Raw genomic sequence first — 23,958 nt, 5'->3', positions numbered from 1 at the left:
AATCTTACGGGACCAACATCATGCTTGCATTCTGTTGTTGACTGAAATGTCATTATGCAACATATAACTGTATTCCTTCTTCCTATTTTGGGGGAAAAGTATGTGAAGGATTGGTGTTAATTCTATTGTGGATGGTAGAAGTAACTAGCAAAGCCACTGGGCCTGGACTTTTCTTGTAGGAAGATTATTGATTGCCAAATTAATCTCTTTACTTGTTCTTGATCTACTTAGAAATTCAGTTTCTTCTAGAATCAGTTTTGGGAATTTGTGTCTTTGATATAATACCATTCATGGTATGTATCAATCTGACTGGGCCACGAGGTGCCCAGTTTAACACTGTTTCTGAGCATGTCTGTGAGGGGTTTCCTGGATGAGATCTGAATCCGTGGATTCATTAAAGTAGATTGCCCTCCCCAGTGTGGGTGGGCACCATCTAATCTACTGAGTGCCAGAAGAGATCAAAAGACAGATGGAAGAGGAATTCACCCCTTTTGATTCTTGCCTTCCTGCTTGCGTTGGAATCTCAGTCTTCTCTTACCCTTTTTACTGAGATCAACATCACTGGCTCCTCTGATTCTCAGGTCTTCTGACTTGGATGGAAATTACATACCCAGCTTTCCTGGGTATCCAGCTTGCAGACTGTGGAACTTCTCAGCCTCCATAATTCCTTGAGCCAATTCCTCATAACAAATATTTTCATATATATATGATAGATATATAAATACATATTTCTATATTATATATTTTTATGTATTTATATATAATTTTATACATTATTTAGGTATAGTACATAAAAATACATAAATTTATATTTATAATATAAATTATATATCATACATAATATATATATAAATCTTTTCATATATGAAAGATATATATGAATATATATTATAGATGGATATATTAATATATGTTTATATATTATCTATATAAATTACACATTATATTTATATATTTGTATTTAATATATAATAATGTATATTATATGAATATATATTATATATTCATATATCTTTCATATATATATGAAAAGATTTATCATGAGGAATTGGCTCTGGTAACTACAGAGGCTGAGAAGTTATATTTATATAACTTCTCAGTTTATATGTGTGTCCTACTGGTTCTGTTTCTCTGGGGAGCCCTGACTAATACAGTGTCTTTAAAGGAGTTTGTCCATCTATCTGGGCTAATTTGTTGGCATACACCTTTTCCCAGTATTCTACACTCCTTTTTATTTCTGTAAAGCCTGTAGTGATGTCCCCACTTAGTTTCTGATTTCGGTACTTTGAGTCTTCTCTATTTGTTACTTAGTAAGTCCACCTAAAAGGTTTGTCAATTTTGTTGATCTTTTCAAAAAATTAACTTTTGGTGTCATTATTTTTCTCTATTGTTTTTCTATTATCTCATTTCTTTTCCCCCCAATCTCTGTTATTTCTTTTATTCTGCTTGCTTTGGGTTTAGTTTTCTTTTCTTTTTCTACTTTCCTAAAACGTAAGGTTAGGTTATTGATTTGAGATTTCTTATTTTCTATTAAATAATGTAAATGTTTATAGTTATAAATTTCCCTGTAAGCATTGCTTTAGCTGCCTCTCATAAGTTTGGATATATTGTTTTTATTTTCATTCATCTCAAAATATTTTCTACTGTCCTTGGAAGTATCTTCGTTAATTCTTTGGTTATTTAGAAGTGTGTTGTATAATTCCCACCTATTTGTGAATTCTCAACATTTTGTTTTGTTATTTATAATTTCATTCCATTATGGCCAGAGAACATACTTTATACAAGTCCTTAAATGCCTGTCCCAAATGAGTTTCTTACACTTTACCGAGGGCCTCTGTGTATACGGGTGGGGGCCACAGGCCTTACATGCTCAGGCGTACAGTTTGTAATTCTGCCTCAAGCTTCACTTTCTGCTTGCACAGAGCCTCGAGATCTGCCAGAGGTGAGAGCTTGGGGCGTTCAGAATCCTTTCCTGAGCGTGTGCCTAGCTCTGGGCTGTTGTATGATTTCCAGTTTAAGTTGGGTTCAGATTGTGAAAACTTGGACAGCCACACTAAAAAGGCGAGGTTTTATCCAGAAGGCAAGAAGAGGTTGGTAGAAACCTCTGAGCCCCTGGAGCAAGCTCATCAAAGTGACGTTTCTATGAAGATTCATTTACTCTTGGCAAACAGGGTAGTCATGGGGGCAGGCAGGCGGGAAGGGGTTCGCTGGTCATGGAAAAGGAGGGTTGCATGTGGATAAGATTGTGAGGGAAGACTTGAGGGGATGTGGGAGAGGAGAGGAAGGGAAGTATCCACATAGCTCTGGGCGTGCACACAGCCCTACATACACATGACCTTTCAGATTCCCAGGGATATATTGGAGGTTTTTGTGCCCATTAGGGGATCCCTTCCTCAGCTTTTCCTCCTAAGATTTTCAGTTTCTGGCTCACTCAGCTGTTACTGCTGCTTCAGTCAGCTGTGATGATAAATAATTGTTGCTGATAAATACCCAGGATTTAAAAATAAAAATAAAAAAGGCTGCTTGCACTGAGCAAAGTCTGAGTCAGGTGAAATAAATATAAGTACTTAGACTGGCAGTTTAAAGGGAAAAGCCAGACAGGTCAAATACTGGCAATACTGTGAGAATTGTTGGGGCATGGGAGCCTCAAGCCTGATCTGCTCCCTCCTATGGCTGCTAAGCTGCTGGTTTCCACCCTGATTTGAGCAGCTGTTGGCTTTTAAGACTATTGTGGAGCTGAGAAGATGGAGATGGATATATGGCAAGTTAAAATGCCACAAAGCTTGCTATTCTTACCAAGATTCAGCTGTTTCTCTTGATTAAACACTCCTTGGATTGTTAGAAGCCTTTAGTTAATTTCCCCGCCAAAGAAGTTGATTGTGAGAACTTTTGTCAGTATTTTTGTTGCTTTTATGTAGGACTGTATTTTTGGAGATCCTTCCTCTGCCATTCCTGCTGATGTCCTAATTCCTTACTTTTAAGCTAAAAATATGCAGACTTGGAAAGTCTATTATTTTCTACCCACATTCCAGTACATCATCCAGTGCACCCCATTTGGGAGGCTACCAGTATAAAATAAAATCTTCCCTCAAGAAACTCAGTTGAGGTTTATATTCTATCTGAAGGTCACATCACACAGCATCACATGATTAAGACGAGTCCTTCTTCCTTTTCCAAACCTCCTGTGGCATCTCCATTCTCTTAGTCCATTGGACTGAAACTTAGAATTAGCTGACATTTCCCTTCCTCTCCTCTCCCACATCCCCTCAAGTCTTCCTTCACAATCTTATCCACACGTGACCCTCCTTTTCCATGACCAATGCACCTTTGTCTCCTGCCTGCCACCATTTCTACCCTGTTTGCCAACAGTAAACGAATCTTCATAGAAACATCACTTTGATGAGTTTGCTCCAGGGGCCCAGAGGTTTCCACCAACCCTTTCTTGCCTTCTGGATAAAATCTAGTCTTTTTAATGTGGCTGTCCAAGTTTTTCACAATTTGGACCCAACTTGGACTGGAAGTCATACAACTTGGGTTCTGACTGCAGCTTAGTTTTTATCTATTGCTCAGATATATAGAGCAATATTGAATGCTCACTACATGCTGAACTCATAGTTCAGGGAGATATAGATAGGTAAACCCCTAGTTTCAATACATTTAGCCAAGAACTAGGTAGAAGGATCAATTAAGAAGACATTTAAGGCCGGGTGTGGTGGCTCACACCTATAATCCCAGCACTTTGTGAGGCCAAGGTGGGCAGATCACCTGAGGTCAGGAGTTCCAGATCAGCCTGGCCAACATGGTGAAACCCCATCTCTACTAAAACTACAAAAAAATGAGTCAGGTGTGGTGGTACACACCTGTAATCCAAGCTACTTAGGAAGCTGAGGCAGAAGAACTGCTTGAACCTGAGAGGTGGAGGTTGCAGTGAGCTGGGACTGCACCATTGCACTCCAGCCTGGGCAACAAGAACAAAACTCTGTCTTAAAAAAAAAAAAAAAAAAAAGGAAGAAGAAGAAAACATCTGAGAAAGCATCTTTGAAAAGTATTTTTAAAAATCCAGTAGATGAAGAACAAACAACTGTAATACCTCATAAAGATTATCAAAACAATTATAAATAAATAAAAATAAATAGAAATTATAAAGATGCTCAGTTTTTATTACCTATTCATCTCAAGTCTTGGTGTCTTCATTTGAATAATAGTTTGGACAACTTAACAAGAATACTTTATTACAGGTGAACATTTTGTGGAGTACCTTTTATGACCAGAGTTCTATAATCAAACTGTGAAACATTAGTGATTACTGCTACCTCGCCTTCATAATAAAAAACAATCATATGAGGGAAAAAAAAGCAGTTACTTACGCTCTGCTTTTAACTGGCCAAGGATGGAATTTTCTCCTCTGCACATGGTTCTGAAAATATGTAAAGGAAAAAATAATCACAGAAGTTTCAAAACAACCAATCCCAGTTGCAATATCTGTAGGTTTAATCCTAATGCAAGTAAAAACAGAACAAGTGCTTCTATGAGAAGATGCTATCTATTTCTAAATGCTAAAAATAATTACATGAATATCACTTTTTAATGTTACTAATGGGACATGATAGTTGTTTTGAGATGGGTAAATGGAAAAATTATAAAATTCATGTTAGATTTCAGAAAGAGAGGCTATTTTTAAAAAGATGGGTCATGAATGAACTTTCCCTGTTACAAAACTTGGTAACAGCAAAGATAAATTTAGAATGCATCAGTAGACAAGAATACTTATAAAATCACATTGCTCTCAGAGGTAAAAAGGGCAAGCACTTAGCAGAATAATTTACGAATTAAACTATTAGAATGGGCTGCCTCTAAAGTCAGCAAAACCACTTAAAAATGAAAAACAGACTCTCAAAGGACTATGCTAATGATTTTGTTTCTTAAGACTGATACTCGTTGATGAATTCTAAAATCTGACAAAAACAAAAATTATATGCTTCATCTGCTTTCTCTATGAAAGTAATAAAGAGTATATTTATGCCTGAGAAATGCTGATATTATTAAAGATGATGCCAGCAAATAGAGATGTTTTTGCATAATAAAAGGTCATAGTTTTTGTTTCTGAACAAAAGCCAAATATGTTATATTTCATGCAGCTAGTTCAAAGGCAAGAAAATAGTCACAGAAAATAATTACAATTGACAATATTGCAAAAATAATATTAGAATGGTAAATGAAATGGATAAAATTCAATTAAACATTATGCCAGTGCCTTAAATACTTGAAAAGCTTTGTTTATCATCTTACAAATCAGATAATATTAGAAATGTGCAAATCAAGTATATAGGCCAAAGCATAGTTAAAGCTCTCAACAAAAATCTTTTATTGAAATCCTGGCAGATAAACAGATACAAGCTTGAAAAGTCAGTGAGAAACAAGAGGATTAAAAAAAAACATTCACTACAATGGTGCACTGGAACTGTACACAGATCCTCCAGCAGGAGCGTCTGGGAGGGGGCCCAAGCAGGAGGGTATCTAAGCCTGCAGACCCGACTTGACCAAGGCTCTGACCCTAATCTGCTTTACTTACGAAGGGTTCCATGTCAGGTATCATTTGTCCTCTCTCACCTTTCAAAAGGGTTTGATTAGAAAGGTGAGCAGCTACAGGTGGTTCAGAAAAATAAGAGATTTTGGTTCTGACAACAGAGTGTGATCCTGAGTAGGGCTCTTTTCAATCTCACGTCACAGAACTTACAGCATGGAGCCAGAGTCATGCCCAGGCCTGGCCCCTCACCTCTTGGCTTCTGTTCCCTTTCGCAGTTAAGTGACCCTGAAAGAAGGTCGGAGGTGCCTTTCCATCCCCCTCTATGCAGCCTCGCTAGCCTGTGCTCCTCCCACCCACTGGCTGGCACCTTCCAATCCTCTTCGCAGTGCTCCACTGGCCAAATCTGAAGCCTCAGAGGAACCCAAGTGTGCCTTTTTAAATAAATAAGAAAACTCAGCTTTTAAAAATATCAAGCACAAAACTTTCCCTAAAATTTTAACAAAGATGTGGTAGGAAAAACAAAATTCTGGGAATTTATTTACCAAAAAATTATCAATGTCAACCTTGTTGAAGGATCTACTACCTAAAGAATCATAACCAAACACAAGCAAATCATACTATGTCAGGCATTTAATTTTTTCTCTACTTACTGCAAAGTACATGTAAAGCTCAATAGCTATTTAACCACTTAAAGATAAGTTTTCATCAACATTATACATCTATTGAAATAGACAATGACTATACAAGAAGGACTAATATTTTAGTTATTTTATGTTTGCCATGTGTCTTAGGCCAACCCTTTATCACTGTAGGCTCCATGTGAATTTTATCAACTAGCAAACAAGCTATTTACTTTCAAGATTTGAAGTAAAATAAAGTGTTCATTTGTTCTCCCAATCCACTGAATGGAAGTGGAGAAACCCTGTCATTCCCTTCACCAGCTTATATGCATGACCAAAAGCTCAAAACAGATCATTTAGAGTTTGGGCACCTGTAGTTGAAGTGCATGATGGCCTGTAGAGCATTTCCTCCGCCGGTTGAAATGTCTCCTTCGAACCCTGGCAGAAGTGGTATCACAACATATACCCGGAATCGCTTGTTTTCCCTGCAAAGGTCAGATGCAGAGAAATTTACCGCCCCCCTCCAAAAAAAAAAAGGTAGTATCAGTTTTAAATGACCGCCAAGCAGTTCACATGTTTTTTGAGACTGAGTGAATGGTTTCCTACAACACATTCTGTCACATTTTGGGGCTTGGGAGGGGGTACTGTTGGACTAGAGGACAGATGCTGTCATCCAGGCTATCACTTCATAGCCTGAACAAGCAGCTGAACTTGGCGGTAAAATAGAAATTGTACCCATTGTCTCTCTACAGCACAATCGCTTGTAGGACATAATGCAGTGTAAGAAATCCTTGCTTGGATCCCATGGAAAGAGGCGGGTAGGGGAGGCTATAACCAAGTTTTGAAAAAAAAGATGTTATCTTAATAGTTAACAAATAGTTGACACAGTAGCTAGCTAGAGCCCTGGAAACAGTAGACATTCAGTTAAGAATTGTTGAGTAGGCCGGGCGCGGTGGCTCAAGCCTGTAATCCCAGCACTTTGGGAGGCCGAGGTGGGTGGATCACGACGTCAAAAGATCGAGACCATCCTGGTCAACATGGTGAAACCCCGTCTCTACTAAAAATACAAAAAAATTAGCTGGGCGTGGTGGCGCGTGCCTGTAATCCCAGCTACTCAGGAGACTGAGGTAGGAGAATTGCCTGAACCCTGTAGGCGGAGGTTGCGGTGAGCTGAGATCGCGCCATTGCACTCCAGCCTGGGTAACAAGAGCGAAACTCCGTCTCAAAAAAAAAAAAAAAAAAAAAGAATTGTTGAGTAAATCAGTTCTCACAGCCTAGATCTCAGGGGCAAAAAGACACACTGGATCCATTATATTTTTCAAAACAGAAGTCATCATTATCTACTTAGAAACTCTTAATTTTCAGCTACAAAATGTTACTCTAGGCCCTTTAAGAATTCTGAGCGGCCAATGTGTATATTTAAGTCCCCTGCACATATAACACAATAGTTCATGTCTCACTCTCTCAAGTGATTAATGAAGGAAAATGAATTCTACTCAATGACATAACAATAGAAGAAGAAAGTGTAGCTTTCCCTCTTTGACAGGCATTCAGAAAATCAGAAATGTGAAGTATGCTCCAAATGGATACTACTTATTCAGAATCAAAAGCTATTAACATTCTTGTCCCTATTCATAGGATATACAGGAAGCAGAAAAAGCCTAGAAAGTAATGTGACATACACTGTGATCAAGGAATCTCGCCAGGATATCTGGAGGACTATATTCACACAAAGCTGTTCTTATTGGTTAATTTTCAAATCCAATCCTACTTAAACTTTTCATTTCTAAGGCGCACTTTCTTGTAAACGACTAAATTTTTCTTTTGTGTGAATATTATCAGTACTCTTTGGGGGATCAGATTTTATTACCGATGTCTCTAAATGTCAATGTATACATCAGGGCAAGTGGAAAGAGAAGTTCAGGGCAGAAATGACTATCAACAGTGAAATCTGGAGGCCTGTGAGCTTGGCTGCCATGCTAAGAAATGAGGATCCTAAGTAGGTTGTTGTAATGGCGTAGATTAATCACTAGATGGCAAACATAGTTTGAGTTGGAAAGAAACATTAAAAAATGTCAACTGTTAAAGTTTGCTGCTTGATAAGAAAAAAAGGCTCACATCCCTAAATGGTGAGCAGGATAGTGAAAAGGAACAGAAAAAAAACCTGAGCTATTTCCCCACAGCCAACATTTAAAAGTCAAAATAAATTAAACTGGACATTTAAAAATTGATGCCGTTTGGCCCTCAACTGCCTTTTCAGAATTCAGTATTATACTGCCTTACACTATAATCCTCCCATAATCACAGCCCAGTGCCAGGAGACTACCACCGTTTGTTCAGAGCTGCACCTTCCTGCTAATGAAGCTTGGCTCATCAGCCTTCTGGGCCTCCAGTGAATCCAGCTTCTTCTAGGTCACCTTATAGGCTACTTCCTCTGCCAAGCCATCTTGGCCCTTCCAGTCAGAGTTGGTTTATTCTTGCCTTGGCATTCACAGCACATGGCCAGGATGTCTGTTCAGCACTCTTTCTGCTTTACACAATAGGGATACACACATCTGCTCCCTAGGCTATGTGATAAGCTCCTCTGAAACACAGGATGCCTGTCCACATATCTTTCTGGTTTTGGTAGTGCCCAATCAAGGGCCTTTGCACACGCTGTGCACTCAGTATTATTGCTTTAGGAGGATGGGATCGGGTTGGAAAAGCATTTCTGGGGAAGTTTCTGGTAGAGAAGAGGTTAAGCTGAACAGGAATTTTTTCTTTATATTACATTACATTTTACTTGCAAAATGCATGTATTACATACATTTTTTCTTTAAATAAAATTATATTTTATTTATTTAAATTACATTTTACTGTGGTAAAATACATATAAAATTTGCCATTTTACCCTTTTTTTTTTTTTTTTTGAGACAAAGTTTCACTCTTGTTGCCCAGGCTGGAGTGCAATGGCGAGATCTCGGCCCACTACAACCTCCACCTCCCAGGTTCAAACAATTCTCCTACCTCAGCCTCCTGAGTAGCTGGGATTACAGGCATGTGCCACCATGCCCAGCTAATTTTGTATTTTTAGTAGAGAGGGATTTCACCATGTTGATCAGGCTGGTCTCAAACTCCTGACCTCAGGTGATCTGCCTGCCTCGGCTTCCCAAAGTGCTGGGATTACAGGCATGAACCCCTACATCTGGCCCCCATTTCTAAGTGTACAGTTCAGTGGCCTCAATTACATTCACAATGTTGTACAACTATCACGATGATCTATTCCCAAACCTTTTCAACATCCCAGACAGAAACTCAGTGACTATCAAGTCATAGCTACCCTGTTTTTCACTGTCTGCACCCCCAGCAACCTCTAATCTGCTTTGTCTCTATGAATCTGCCGGTTCTGGATTTTACATATAATTAGAATCATATAATACTTGCCCTTTATGTCTGACTTGTTTCACTTAGCATAACATCTTCAAGGTTCATCCATGTTGTAGCTCGTGTCAGAATTCCCTTCTTTTTAAGACTGAATAATATTCCACGGCATGTACATATCACATTCATCTGTTGAAGGACACTTAGGTTGCTTCCACCTTTTGGCTATTGTGAATAATACTGCTACCAATATTGGCATAGAGTATCTGTGAGTCCCCGTTTTCAGTTCTTTTGGGTTTATACTCAGGAATGGAATGGCTGGGTCATATGGTCATTCTAAGTTTAGCATTTTGAGGAACCACCAAATAGATTACTTTCAAATGGGTAACAAGCTCGTAGTACAAAATGAAAGACATAGATGATTACAGGTGAAAAAAAATTCCCTCTCACTCCTTTATCCTGGGGGCAACTTTTGTTAACAGTTTCCTCCATGTTCTTTTAGAAACAGTGTATGAATTTATAAGAATATATGTATTTTTTCCTTCTACACAAATGTTAGAATACTATAAACACTTTAAGCACTTTGCTGAACATGATTTTTATTATCTAACAGGGTATCTTGGAAATCCTTCCACATCAGAACATAGTTACTTTTTAAGAAAAGGGACGTAATACTCTACCATGTATCTGTTCTTTAATATTTAAACCAGTTCTCTATTGATAGGCATTTAAATTGCTTCTAATTTTTTTCTATTTTGATATTTATGCTGACTAACAAAACTCATTTTTTATATTTGTTGGAAAATCTTACAAGTGGTATTGCTGGTCTTTGAAACAAATGTGATCATGTCTGTTAAGAGACAGTTCTGTTTCATCTTTTTTCATTTAAAGCAAAAATGATTTTACAAGGGAGATCTCATATGTAGGATATTGAGAAATGTTCTATAAAAATATTTTAAAACATTCTTGCAAATTTTAGTTTGTAGGAATCAGAATATTCACATTTTCTTGTTTTTAGGACTCTTTTAGCTCCATATCAAGGCCTTTGCTATCTTACAATATAGTAGCTCATAAATTTCCTAAATGATGAAAATTTTAAACTGTGTTCAGCAAACTAGTGGAAACTATTTAGATTTTCACTGCTGTAGGGGAAAAAAAAAGGACTCTGGAATTTGAAACCACAAAATTGTGCTTGAATGTAAGCCAAAGCCCAGAAAATTCTATGGGACACTATGTCCAAGCTGCCTCCTTGATCCAATCCACAGAGGACAAGAGTTCCAGCTGCTGAGGAGTCTAATGTCCTCTGGAAATACTGAATCCTCGTAACATGGGGGTTGTCCAAATGATAGCAATCAGCTTAGGATTAAGAATCTGAGCCCCTAGTGCATAAAATATGTATGACCTTAAAAGCAAGATAAGAGCTAGTGGGCACTAAGCCACAGATAACTACCCATCATGCTAACAGTCACTTCATCCACATGAGTTCAAAGCAATTTCTATAAAACAGCATTCTCAGGCTTCTTGTTAAAATAAGTTTTTCTTCAAAAATCACTAACTCTTATGGCAGTGCCATGTAGAATAGCTAAAAATTGTAAATAAATGTCTCATAATAAAGGGATGGTTAAGTAAATCATGTTATAGCCATTCAATGAAATGATCATCTTGTAGCCACTTAAAATGACCTCCATGAAGGCTCAGTAGCACAGTACTTCTGGTACTGTGTTAAAATGGCCCCAGTGCAATGTTACAATCATAAGGCAAAACAAATGTGGCAGGCCAACACTATAACACATTAAATCATTTTTCACTTTAAATGTGTTAACTTCCCCCACTCTGTGACTGCAGAAACGAAGCAGGCATTGCTCCCGGGGTGGCACTCTCACACAGGAGGCAGGACACAAAGACTTCTTTTAGATTTGGGGAACTAGAGAGAGATTCTCTAAGCTGAGGCAGGAGTGCGGAGAAGTAAGAGCAAGACTCAGGAAAGGGAATCAGTCCTTTGGCCTCAAGCTGAATTCCAGGGAAAACAGGATAGACCTCATTCTCTTTTTTTCTGTTTTCTTTATTTTTTTTTTGAGACAGAGTCTCATTCTGTCCCCCAGGCTGGAGTGCAGTAGCTCGATCTCAGCTCACTGCAATCTCCACCTCCCGGGTTCAAGCGATTCTCCTGCCTCAGCCTCCCAAGTAGCTGGAACTATAGGCACATACCACCACACCTGGCTAACTTTTGGTATTTTTAGTACAGATGGAATTTTACCATGGTAGCCAGGATGGTCTCAATCTCCTGACCTTGTGATCAGGCCGCCTTGGCCTCCCAAAGTGCTGGGGTTACAGGTGTGAGCCACCACGTCCAGCAGACCCCACTCTCTTTTCAATGTGAGAATATGAGAGCCATGAGCATCTGAGGCCTTGCTTTCAAGTGAACTCCAGAGGAATGTGGAGCATGTCATCCAGCAGCTATGCCATGTGGCAGGAGCAGAGGAGAAGGGGTAGAGAGGCAGGTCTGAAAGGGGAGGGCTGAAGTCCCCAAGCCACATTAAGCAGATGCCAAAACAGGCCAGAGGGAGATCAACACCAGTGTCTGGAAGACCCTTTTCAAGGATCCAGGGCCCCATAGCATCAAGATCAAGGACTGGATGTGGAGGGAGAGGAGGCAGGAGTAGCACCCTGATGCTCAATACACAGGGGACACAATGAGAAATTACTGAATTGATTGAACCACATTTATCAGGAAATGCCCAAGTTAAAACTCCTCCTATTGTGTGGAAATGCACTTAAAATTCAGATGAGCTCTAAGAAAATAAAGTAAATTATAATTCAACAGAAAATAGTAGTGTGTGTATTAATATTGACAGAAAGGAAATAGAAAAATGAAAAGCAAACTTTTCAGGGTGGTAAGAACATGGGCTTTTAAAAATTAACTTTAAAATGTTTGTGATTGCTATAAAGCTGCTTATATCTTTAAAAGCAGAGTACGACTGCACCATGTGGACGGGTCACAGCAGTGATGTGCCTCTACAGTCCTCTTCCTGTTTTTCTCTCCTGCAAAAGCCCCTCCTCCTTCACTTCATGGCCCCTCTTCAGCTTGAAGGATAGTGGGGAGAAGCCTGATCTGCTCACAGCTGGGTCTCAGGGCTGGTAAGAAGGCCCCGAGGAAGACTGATGTGCTTTGCTAGTGACAAGAGATTTTATTTTTTGAGAATTTGAGATTTATAGATCATATTTCATTACTGTACACTTCAAGAGCTGCTATAAATTGTCTCATAGATTTTGCAGCAGTGAATACTGTCAGAAATAAGAATTGTGGTTGGGGGTGTGTGTGTGCGTGTAAAGAGAAGTTTATACTATGGTGGTATCAATTGTGCTGGAATTGGATCTGCAGCTTCTGCAGCTTCTTGGTTGTTTGGGACATAACCCCTTCTATTTTGTGCTTGGCAAATCTTTTAAAAGGAGAAGATCCTTCTGGGCCTCGGTTTCCTCTTCTGCACATAGAAGAACTGGCCAAAATTATGACTTGTCCACTAGAAATGCTGGCCCTACTCAACACTGACTTTACCTATCCTTTATGTGACTTTATAGATTATATTATATATTGTGCACAAACACACATCATTTTTCTCATTGGTTATATTTTGAAAATGACAAGCTTACCATAAGAAGGCTGAGGGATTCCCCAGCATGTCTGACTTAGATTTCACCCTGGGCTTGATCGTCTTTGACAAGCCTAGCCCTGAGTGGCCCCCAGATGAGATTATACAGAACCCTATATTAAACTGTTCTCACTATGGCCCAGTTCATTTTCATTCTCATTTTTCTTTAAGAGTCTCCCTCTTCCTTCCTCTCTCTTCCAGGGCACATGCTCAGGTTCAAAATGATTGCTGGCCCCTGCCCTGTGCTAATCATTATATTTCTCTATCTACTGAGATTACAATTTTATACAATTTTTAGAACAGAATAAAAGCATTTACATGATCTAAATCAAAAGGTCTCCTGCCTGTTGTCATCTGTGCCCCAAGGTAACCTCTTCTGCAGGAATTGTACAGAGCTTGGAAGTTATCCCACAAGAAAAAATGTGAAACCAGTGATTGGCATACTTAGATAAAAGGTGTTTTTTTTCTTTTTATTATAACTGTAGTTGAAATTTCCTTAAGACAATGCTTTGAAACAAGTCCAACATGTCTTTTCAGTTTGGTACAAAATTATAGGATATGGTAATTATGGACATAGATTTTTCTTTAAACCCAAGAACTTTTAATCTTCAAGCATTACTTTAAAAAAAATCATCTGATTTTTTTTTTTTTTTTTTTTTGAGACAGGGTCTCGCTTTTTTCCCCAGGCTGGAATGCAGTGGTGCAATCACGGCTCACTGCAGCCTTGACCTCCTAAGCTCAAGAGATCCTCCCACCTCAGCCTCCTGGGTGGCTGGAACCACAGGCATGGACCAGCACACCCAGCTAACTTTTTATTCTTTTTGTAGAGACTAGGTCTCATTATATTGCATAGGCTGGTCTTGAACTCCTGAGCTAAAGTGATCTTCCCACCTCAGCCTCCCAAAGTGCTGAAATTAAAGGCATAAGCCACAGTGCCCAGCTCATTCAGTTTTTAAAACTTCAAAATGAAGTATTTTTCATAGATTTCTGGGAGGTTTACGATTCGAAAATTCCTACAACCCTAGAAATGGGGGAAGCTTTGTAGCTTAGTGGTAAAAAGCACAAGCTGAAGTCCTACAGACAGGGTTTGAGTCCCATTCCCATCCATCCATAGCTGTATGACTTGGCTAAGTTATCTAACCTCACGAGGCCTCAGCTGCCTCACTCATAGAATGGGAGTAATTACGCAACCAACCCCATAAAGTTGATAGGAAGACTGAATGAGGTAACACAGGTAAAGCACCGATTATGTGGAAAGACTCAAAAACTATTTAGTAACATTTTTATTCAATTATCAACCAGTGATTTCAATTAGAAAACTTCCATATCTTCAAACAACAAAGTGAATAGCATCTAAAATTAAAACTAAACACGTATTACACTTCAGAATACATTTTGTTTTACTTTATATTTTGGGAGGGTGTTATCACATTAATAATCGGGAAATCAAATGCTGATTCCCAGGAAGAGTCAGGTATAGGTTTCTGGCAGAAACCCTCTAGACAGAAGTGTTTGAATCATGTGCCTAAACCTGTTACATGATGAACAAGAGCCAGGGGTAAGAACCCGAAACAAATTGCTCTTATCCAGAAGTAGCCATCCAATAATTTAAAGTACGGAACATTTAAACATCTTTTTAATTAAAGCATTTCTTTTTCTAGCATAAATACTAATTTTGAAGCAGCTTATTTGAATATCATCCTTCTTTATCCTTGAACTGACAATGAACAACAGATTTCCAAATGATGAATATCATGGAAATGCTATAATAATTTCTTACACGAACTGGTGCTTACTACTTTTTTATATATTCACATAAGCTAGGTAGAACAGATACTATTACTCATTGTTGGTGAAGAAACAGTGTGTCAGAAGAGCAATGGGTAACAGAGCTGGAGAGAATCCAGGTCTCCAGACATCTAGTCCCCCAATAATTTCAGATTCCCCAGTGTGGTATTTCCCATACCACCCACTTACAGGCAAATAGCAGCTCATCTACAGTTATAAGAAGCATGAGGGGCACTTTGGGAGGCCAAGGTGGGTGGATCACTTGAGGTTAGGAGTTTAAAACCAGCCTGGCCAACATGGTAAAACTCCATCTCTACTAAAAATACAAAAAAAATAATAATAATAAAATAGCTGGGTGTGGTGGTGGGTGCCTGTAATCCCAGCTACTCAGGAGGCTGAGGCTGGAGAATTGTTTGAACCCAGGAAGCAGAGGTTGCAGTGAGCTGAGACTGTGTCATTGCACTCCAGCCTGGGTAACAGAGCGAGACTCTGTCTCAAAAAGAAAAGAAAAACAAAAGAAAACAAAGGAAGCATGATGTTTGAACAATTTTCAAAATTGTATTTTAAAGTAGTTTAATAGCATATTTTTCAATGCGTTTAATATTAAAACACAGAAACATTAAGTCAACTGCCTATTTTCATTGTATGCATCAACTTTTTGGTGATAACACTATAAAATGCATTTTCTCACTTCCTGAATTTCTACCAAAGCAGGAAAATTATGCATGTCAAGTTTCCATGTACAAAGTTCTGAGACCCTCCTCAGAAACCATTCATTCTGGCACACAGTGTTAAAAAATGTTTCTGCCTGGATCAGTTGGTCCTACTTTTTGGCTTAGTCAAACGCGATATAAAACAGTCAATTTTAGACTGTGGATTATGATTTTTTTTCTCCCTGATCTCCAGTCACATTTGAGTTGTCAAGAACAGTTTTCAAGTGGGTTGGCAGCTGGCCTCAACTCTGAGACAGTTTTACTTATTAGAGTGAAGATCTGGGGTTTTTTCACTGATTCCCCCAGCTGCTCTTAGGTCAGCATGAGATGAACATGAGTCTGAGGCTCTAGGTCATGTCAGAACATGGAGGCTTTGCAAAACCTATTTCTATAAAGAATTATGGCTGTTGAGAAGGAACCAGAGGAAGTGAGAGGAACCGAGAAATTGCTTAGGGGAATTGTTGTGAGGCTGGATTCCAGCGCTGGCAGAAAAATAAAGACTTAGCCCAGTCAAGGGAGTTCGCGATTTGAAGACTCAGATTTCTCCAGGGTGGGAGGGACCTGGCAGAGGGCCCATATTCTTTGGTGAGGCCTGGCTGACTGCAGACTGTCATTTCCCTCTGTCTGCTTTGGGCTGTATTCTATTCTTTTTCAAATAGCCAAAATTATACTTGTTGCTAAGAATGTGACTTTGGCAGGGAAGTTCTGAGTCTCAGAAAAGTAGAGAACAGAGAAGTCTATGAAGACACAGTGGGTAAGCTTGAATGGCACATCATGACCCTAATTAGTGAAAAGGGGGCACTCCATGGCAGGCAACCTGCAACATAATTTTTTTCTTTTCTTTCTTTTCTTTCTTTTTTTTTTTTTTTTTAAAGAGATGAGGCCTCATTCTGTTCCCTAAGCTGGAATGTAGTGGTATGACTATAATCAAAGAGAGAGATAATAAGTATTGGCAAATACAGAGAAACTGGCCCTCTCATACACTGGGAATATAAAATGGCAGAGCCACTCTGGAAGACAGCCTGGCAGTTCCTCAAAATGTTAAACATAGAGTTAGCTATAACCTGGTCATTCTACCCCTAGAGAAATGGAAATATATCTGCACAAAAACTAGTACAGGCTGTTTATAGCAGCATTATTCATAATAGGCAAAAAGTAGAAACAACCCAAATGTCCATCAACTAATGAATAAATACAATGTGGTATATGCATGTATTGGAATATTATCTGGCAATAAAACAAATGAAATACTGATACATGCTATAATACAGATGAGCTTCAAGAACATTATGCTAAGATAAAGCAATTAGCTATAAAAGACCACATATTGTGTGACTCCATTTATACAAAATTCCCAGACTAGGCAAATCTATAGAAAAAGAAAAATCAGTGGTAGCCAGGGGCTAAAAAAGAAGGAATGGGTAATGACTGCTAATGGGGTTTCTTTCTGGGTTGACGAAAATGTTCTAAAATTGATTAGGTGGTATTTGTACAACTCGGTGAAAATATTAAAAATCATTGAATTGTATAGTTTAAGTGGCTGAATTGTATAGTATGTGAATTCTACCTCAGCAAACCAATTATTAAAGAAATAATCCCATGAACTGAATAAATATGACATGATAACAAGAATATAACCCATAGCAAAATATTATGTCTATTTTACTTTGTTTTTTACATAAACACAGCTCACAGTCTGCTATTAAATAAAACAAATCACAAACCTCAGGTGTGGAAACAGACTGGCCAGGAAGAAATTTTTGTGCCCTGGAAGAATTCAAATTCCTTAGAAAAGGGACTAAAAAATTTTTAGCAATCGACTCAGATTAAAGGTATCAATAACCTATTGCTGGCTGAACCAAATTCAAGCCTGCTAGGAAATGACATTACTTTAAAAATGGGCTTTGCAAAGTCATTTTAGTAATAAATACAAAGACATCTGCAGCAAGAACTCCTACCCAAACGCTGTTACCTGTGAGCTTTCAGGATCTTCTGGGCAATGGCATCGCCTACCTTGTTGAACACAACTTTGTCATCAGCACAGCTTATGAAAAACTGGTTCTATGAGAAATAAGACAATCATGTTAGTCTTTATTTTCTTAGCAGTATCCATAAGGACAATATGGTAAATAACAAAAAACTACACTGATATTTTGAAAAAATGTTTCACACAGCAGATGTGTTCTGATCACTGAAATCACATCAAGAAAGTCAATGGCACAGAATAAAGGCGGCCTCATCTCACTCTGGATCGCATCTGATTCCAGGTCATGTAACCTGTAACCTTAGTGAAGTGGAAAGCTACACCATTATCTCACCATGAGAATTCCTTATAGGTGATTTTCTAAATTACACTGTTAGAATACTTAGGAACATTGCAAATTTAATCAATAGGGAAATTAGTTTTTTTCAGATTCGCACATTGTATAAATGCTTATGATTTAAAATTCTATATTGGAAAACATTCTATTTCATGCTACGCTTGCTTTTTTAAGAGGGTAGATGGCAAAAACCTGGTGTAGTTTTCTCCGCCCTTTCTCCACTATTTGCTGGTATGTGCTTTCGCCTTGTCTTGTTTGTTTGGGTCTCTTATTATCTCTGAACTTCTATTTCGAGTAGCCTCAACTGTCTTTTGTATGATGCATATATATATAAGCCAGTTAATAAAATGGAAAAAGAAATGTTTTTTTTTCCTCTAAGTACTTCTGCTATTTATATATCTATGAAATAGTCTTTAAAACAGTTACTAGAAAACCAGGTACAACATTATCATAACAGTGCAAAAGATTTTGTTGTGCATAAAAGAATGATAAAAACTTGGTGCAAATATTGTGAATATTGTGTGTTCAAACAAAATAGATTGTTATAACACACCTGTAATTTATAATTTTTACAAAGTACTACTTGCTAATTATCTCAAGGTAAAGAGATATATATACAACTACTCATAATTATCATCCCTTTGCAGCATTATTATTTTTATGACTATATAAGCTTTTATACTTAAGTGCATAAATTAAAATGCCTCCAGAAGATAAACTTACAGGAAGACAAGGTACAGAAAGTCTTTTGAGGATGTGCTTCACCTTCGAGCGTCAAACAATCAAAATCTCAGTGGCAACTAAACCATGTTTCTTTTTGTGAATTCATATTATAAAGAAGCTTAGCATTCCTCGGCAGCTGTATACACAGACTGGCTACATGTCACGTCCTTTACTTCTTTTTTGGAAGAATCGGGTGAAGGCTGCTTATCTTGACTAGAGAAGTGTCAACCAGGTCTATGTCCCAACTATGTATACCTACATGGCATTACTGACGTCATTTAATACTATGATCACATTAAGAAGAAAGGCTGATTTTTTTTTTTTTTTTTTTTTTTTGGAATGGAGTCTCACTTTTGTCATCCAGGCTGGAGTGCAATGGCACAGTCTCAGCTCACTTCAACCTCTGCCTCCCAGGTTCAAGCAATTTTCCTGCCTTAGCCTCCCGAATAGCTGGGATTACAGGTACCTGCTACCATGCCCGGCTAATTTTTTTGCATTTTTAGTAGAGACAGGGTTTCACCATCTTGGCAGGCTGGTCTCAAATTCCTGACCTCAGGTGACCTGCCCGCCTCAGTCCCCCAAAGTGCTGGGATTACAAGCGTGAGCCACCGCACCTGGCCAGAAAAGCTGATGTTAATGCTACTGAAAAGAGATGAAGCAAAATGATTCTGGGAAACAGATGAGCCGGCCTTCACATCTTTACATTTCTATGGTATAATTGTTGAAATTAATTACACTAATGGCATTACTAAGCCCCAGACTTTATGCAGACTTTGCTCATTTTTCCAGTAATGTCCTACAGCTATTGCATGATACCATTCAGGATATCACACTGCATTTAGCCAGCTAATACATTATATTTAACTTAGGCTTCTCTACTCAGGCTCAAGAAACAAATGAAGCTACTATTTCTTCCCTGCTTATCTTTAATGAATTTTTCCTGTGCAGAGCGGGAGAAGGCCAGGACCGAAGGGGAAGAAAAGCAGGGCTAGAATGGTTTTCTCCAGTTAACTCATTTCTCTACACACTTTAAAAAAAATTCACTGGGAAAGAAAAGACTCAAATAAAGAAGGAAAATATGCCCTGATTTATTTTTTCCATTATTGGGACTTTTTATTTTTTCAGGGTTCTTCAAGTTCTCTGAACTATTTTTATATCCACTTTGAAGAGTAATTTAAGTTCTGAAACTAAACTCAATGTCCTCAGATTTTCTCATATACTCTGAAAACTCTGGGATGAAAAAAAGCTTCGTATTGAAGAGTAGTTCACAAAGGATTGAAGAAGCTGGTACCTGCTCTTAATGTTCTCCCATCTTCCTTTTCCATGTTCTTTTCCCTGCACTCTCCCTACTCCACCACGTCCAAACCAGTGGCAATCCAGTGGGCTCTGTTTTAGCAACTCACCCCTGTGTGTGCTCTCCTGAAACAGAACTTCCTTCACACTTAAACCCTTCAACCTAAGCCAAATCAAAACCTACATATTCATGTTGGGGTATTTCTCTCTAACACTATCACAGTGAGTTGCTGATACATCTTAATAGCAAGAATTTGGGAGACTCCCAATAGAGTCTTGAGTTGATGACAATGCTGAGCCAATTCCAGGTATGCTTGGGAGGTCAAAATTCAGGTGACATGAACCAGAACTTCTCCAGCACGTTTCACATCTAAAAATGTATTTATTAATATGACAGGTCCTATGTTAGGGGACCCTGAAATCTCTGCATGATATTTAAGGAAAGGCAGTTTCTCATACAAAGTTACATGAGCAGGGCTTACTTCGATATAGATATAATGCTTGCTGTTCTCTATCACGTAGACATAAGCGGCATGGATGGACTCTTCATGGTACTTTATACCAGCAGACCAATCAGCAGCAGAGCGGAGCAACTACAAGGCAGCAATCAGAAATGAACAAATATTAGCAAGGGAGAGGACACCAGATATACTAATACAATGAAGTCACTCCCTTTTCTTCCAGACAACTGAATGATTACAGTGGCTTGAGTGTCATGTGTGAACCAAAGGAGAGTAGTGGGGCAGGGAATGCTGCTAAGGAAGAGGAGTGAAAAGAACTGGTCCTTGGATGTAGCCCATAATGAAGGTCCTCAGCTGGAAATCACATCCTGAATATACCCTCTTTCAACCAGGATGATTTTCATTCAAAATTGGAAACCACAAATTGTGGTTTTTACAAAGACTATTTCAGAAGCACCTCTACTGGTGGCTGTGAGTATGGTAACTATTTGTATTCCTTCCCTATGACAGTCCCACAATTACACCAGAATCCCTGTTGTTCTGGTACATTTATTCAGAGCACCTTAAAAGGGTCCTAGTTGGCCAGGCACGGTGGCTCATGCCCGTAATCCCAGCACTTTGGGAGGTCAAGGCAGGTGGATCATGACATCAGGAGTTCAAGACCAGCCTAGCCAAGATGGTGAAACCCCATCTCTCCAAAAATACAAAAATTAGCTGGGCATGGTGGCAGGAGCCTGTAGTCCCAGCTACTGGGAAGGCTGAGGCAGTGAATTGCTTGAATCTGGGAGGTGGAGGTTGTAGTGAGCCAAGATCATGCCACTGCATTCCAGCCTGGGCAACAGAGCAAAACTCCATCTCATAAAAAAAAAAAAGGGCGGGGGGAGTCCTGGTTTGGACCATATGGTATGGCCATCCTAACTCTGACTTAACAATGTGATTACTCCTTTTCTTCTAAATATCTATTGTTCGGATTAATACATTCTAAAAGGTAGTTCATTTAAACATGTAATATTCATTCTACCTTTAATTAGCTGTCTGTTCCATGGCATGCCACTTTAGTCTAAACTTTCTAATGGCATAATTAAGGAAACCAATCACAGGAAAGAAAACCGAGACTCAAAGAAGCAAAGAAACTTGCATGGTGTCACAGAGGGGCTAACATCAGCATCACAGCTTGAACTTGCTTTTTTTTTTTCGTTCCATAGCCTATGTTTTTCTACCATGCCACACGGTCTGTTTTGCCATTTCATCACCTGTGTGTCATACCAGTCAATTTGGAGTTGATCCCATCACCTCAGATTAAACAGATCAAAGGTGAGCTCATGACATTTTTCTCTAAACCATTTCCCATCTCAAATACCCACTGGCCAGGGGCATACCATCATTCTATTAGTCTTTATAGTAAGTGACCCTGGGGGCTCTGTGGCATGCCTCTTCTCCTTAGAGTCTATATTCAATGTCACATCTACTTCTGTTTATTCTTCAGAGGATTTCTCAGATTTGCCGCTTTCTCATCATTCACACTGCCTTCGTCTCTGCAGACACTCACCTTTCGGGCTGGATTACTCGAGCTTCTTCTAGCTCAGACACCTGAATATAGACTAAACACGCCGATGCAGGGGAGGACTGTCTAGGTTTGAAGCCCAGTTCAACTACTTACTGGCTGTTGATCGTGGTCCTGTTTCTTAACCTCTTTGTGCCTCAGATTTTCATTCTATAAAATGGATTTCTACTTTATAGGGTCATAGGATTAAGTGAATTCCTATGAAATGTGTAGCAGGAGGCCGGGTACCTATTAAGTGGTTATAAGTGTTATTATTAATGAGCATTAGAGGATGCATTTGAGCTGTGGCAGGTCGTGTCAGGGATGCTGTGTACAGGACAGAGGACTAGAAAACACAGAAGGAAGGTGTTTTCTACACTCAGCAACCATCGGTCATCATTTTTTTCCAGCATTCTAACTGGCATTGCAGTATGATGCTGGCATCTAGTAGGTGCTTAAACAATACCATGACACACAGAAGAATTACTATAAAAATAGACTTGCTATTTCTGGTTTGAAATGAATGTTAAAACTGTCCCTTATGAGGTCAACTGATATTGAAAATAAAAAGAATTGTCCCATACTCATTAGGAATATACAAAGCAATCCAATACATAATCAGTTCTATGTCTGCTATATATAAAAGGCCTGGTAAAATTATTTGAATCAATAACTTTAAAATTCCAACCATAAGGCCATTAAATGCCAAACTCACACTTACTAAAAATCACTGACTGTGCCATCTTCAGTAGTGTTCTTTATCCAGTATGAGGTATTTATTACAAAGTATCTTCAATCAAAGCATTACAAAAATTATCAGATGAATGTGTACAACAAAACTTCAAAAGTTGTCAACATGAATATATTAAATACAGAAGAAAACTCATAAGGAAAATTTAGATAAATATTATCCATACTGGAAAAATATTTGGATTTTACATAATCTCCAAGGAGCTGCATTATTGTTCATTAGGTAGAAATAACAAACGTTGAAGAAATAGAAGTTTTAATTCTTAGTCCACTCAAATTCATGTTTAATTTTGTTGCTAAGGAACATAGCACTGAAAATGCAGGCTACTTTGAGAAGATTCTCATGCTATCCTAATGTAATTCTATATAACTCTGGAGGCAATGTATACAATTGCAGCATATACGTGAAAGAAGGGAAACTCCATGACTTTTTTTTTTTTGAGATGGAGTCTTGCTCTCTTGGCCCAGGCTGGAGTACAATGGCATGATCTCGGCTCACTGAAACCTCCATCTCCCAGGTTCAAGCAATTCTCCTGCCTCAGCCTGCCAAGTAGCTGGGATTACAGGCATGTGCCACCACACCTAGATAATATTTGTATTTTTAGTAGAGATGGGGTTTTGCCACGTTGGCCAGACTGGTCTTGAACTCCTGACCTCAAGTGATCCACCCGCCTCAGTCTCCCAAAGTGCTGGAATTACAGGTGTGAGCCACTGCGCCCGGATGGAACCTCTACAGTATTTAAATGACTTGTCCAAGGTGAAAGAGCATTTACATGTCATTTAAATATCATGGAGGTTCAATTTCCTCCACTGCACAACTGAGACCTCTCGCCATCCCCCAGAGCTGTTGTAAAGAAAAAATGGCATGATAAACACAAAGTGATAATAATGGTATGTGACACTTGGTACTAGATGTTCTATTTATAGTATGTCTACCTCTGTAAAAAGTTATAGGCAAAGTTTATAACCCACTCTTGCTGGTAATATCTGAGTTTTTCCCTCAAATCCAAAAACCTTATACTTTCCTTTTTCACTCTTAAAATTTGCTATGACTCAATAAACTCATTCACATAAGATACACAGTAGGAGGATTGTGTCGATATCAGCTTGCACATGAAGTCTAATAGATTCAGAGTAGCTTCCTGGACAACTGTGTTAAGAGTGATTGTTGAAAGCAGGCTTGCTGGGGAAGAAATCAGAGGTTGATCC

General features: G+C 38.7%; 1 protein-coding gene across 5 annotated transcripts in view; it reads right to left on the bottom strand.

The window, feature by feature from the left end:
- Window positions 1-23,958, bottom strand: part of PLD1 (phospholipase D1) — a 206,898-nt gene that overhangs the window by 33,526 nt on the left and 149,414 nt on the right. For all 5 annotated transcript variants that reach the window (XM_064378643.1, XM_012466706.3, XM_012466705.3 and 2 more), the window contains 4 exons: window positions 20,478-20,588; window positions 17,631-17,719; window positions 6,519-6,632; window positions 4,368-4,417 (listed from right to left, as the gene is read on the bottom strand). In XM_064378643.1, coding sequence (XP_064234713.1) covers window positions 4,368-4,417; window positions 6,519-6,632; window positions 17,631-17,719; window positions 20,478-20,588 — 364 coding nt within the window. The remainder of the gene's footprint in view (window positions 1-4,367; window positions 4,418-6,518; window positions 6,633-17,630; window positions 17,720-20,477; window positions 20,589-23,958) is intronic.

Source organism: Aotus nancymaae, unplaced genomic scaffold (assembly GCF_030222135.1).
Source record: "Aotus nancymaae isolate 86718 unplaced genomic scaffold, 86718_ANA_hifiasm-v0.15.2.pri h1tg000019l, whole genome shotgun sequence".
Lineage (NCBI taxonomy): Eukaryota > Metazoa > Chordata > Mammalia > Primates > Aotidae > Aotus > Aotus nancymaae.
This window is presented reverse-complemented; position numbering and strand designations above follow the sequence as displayed.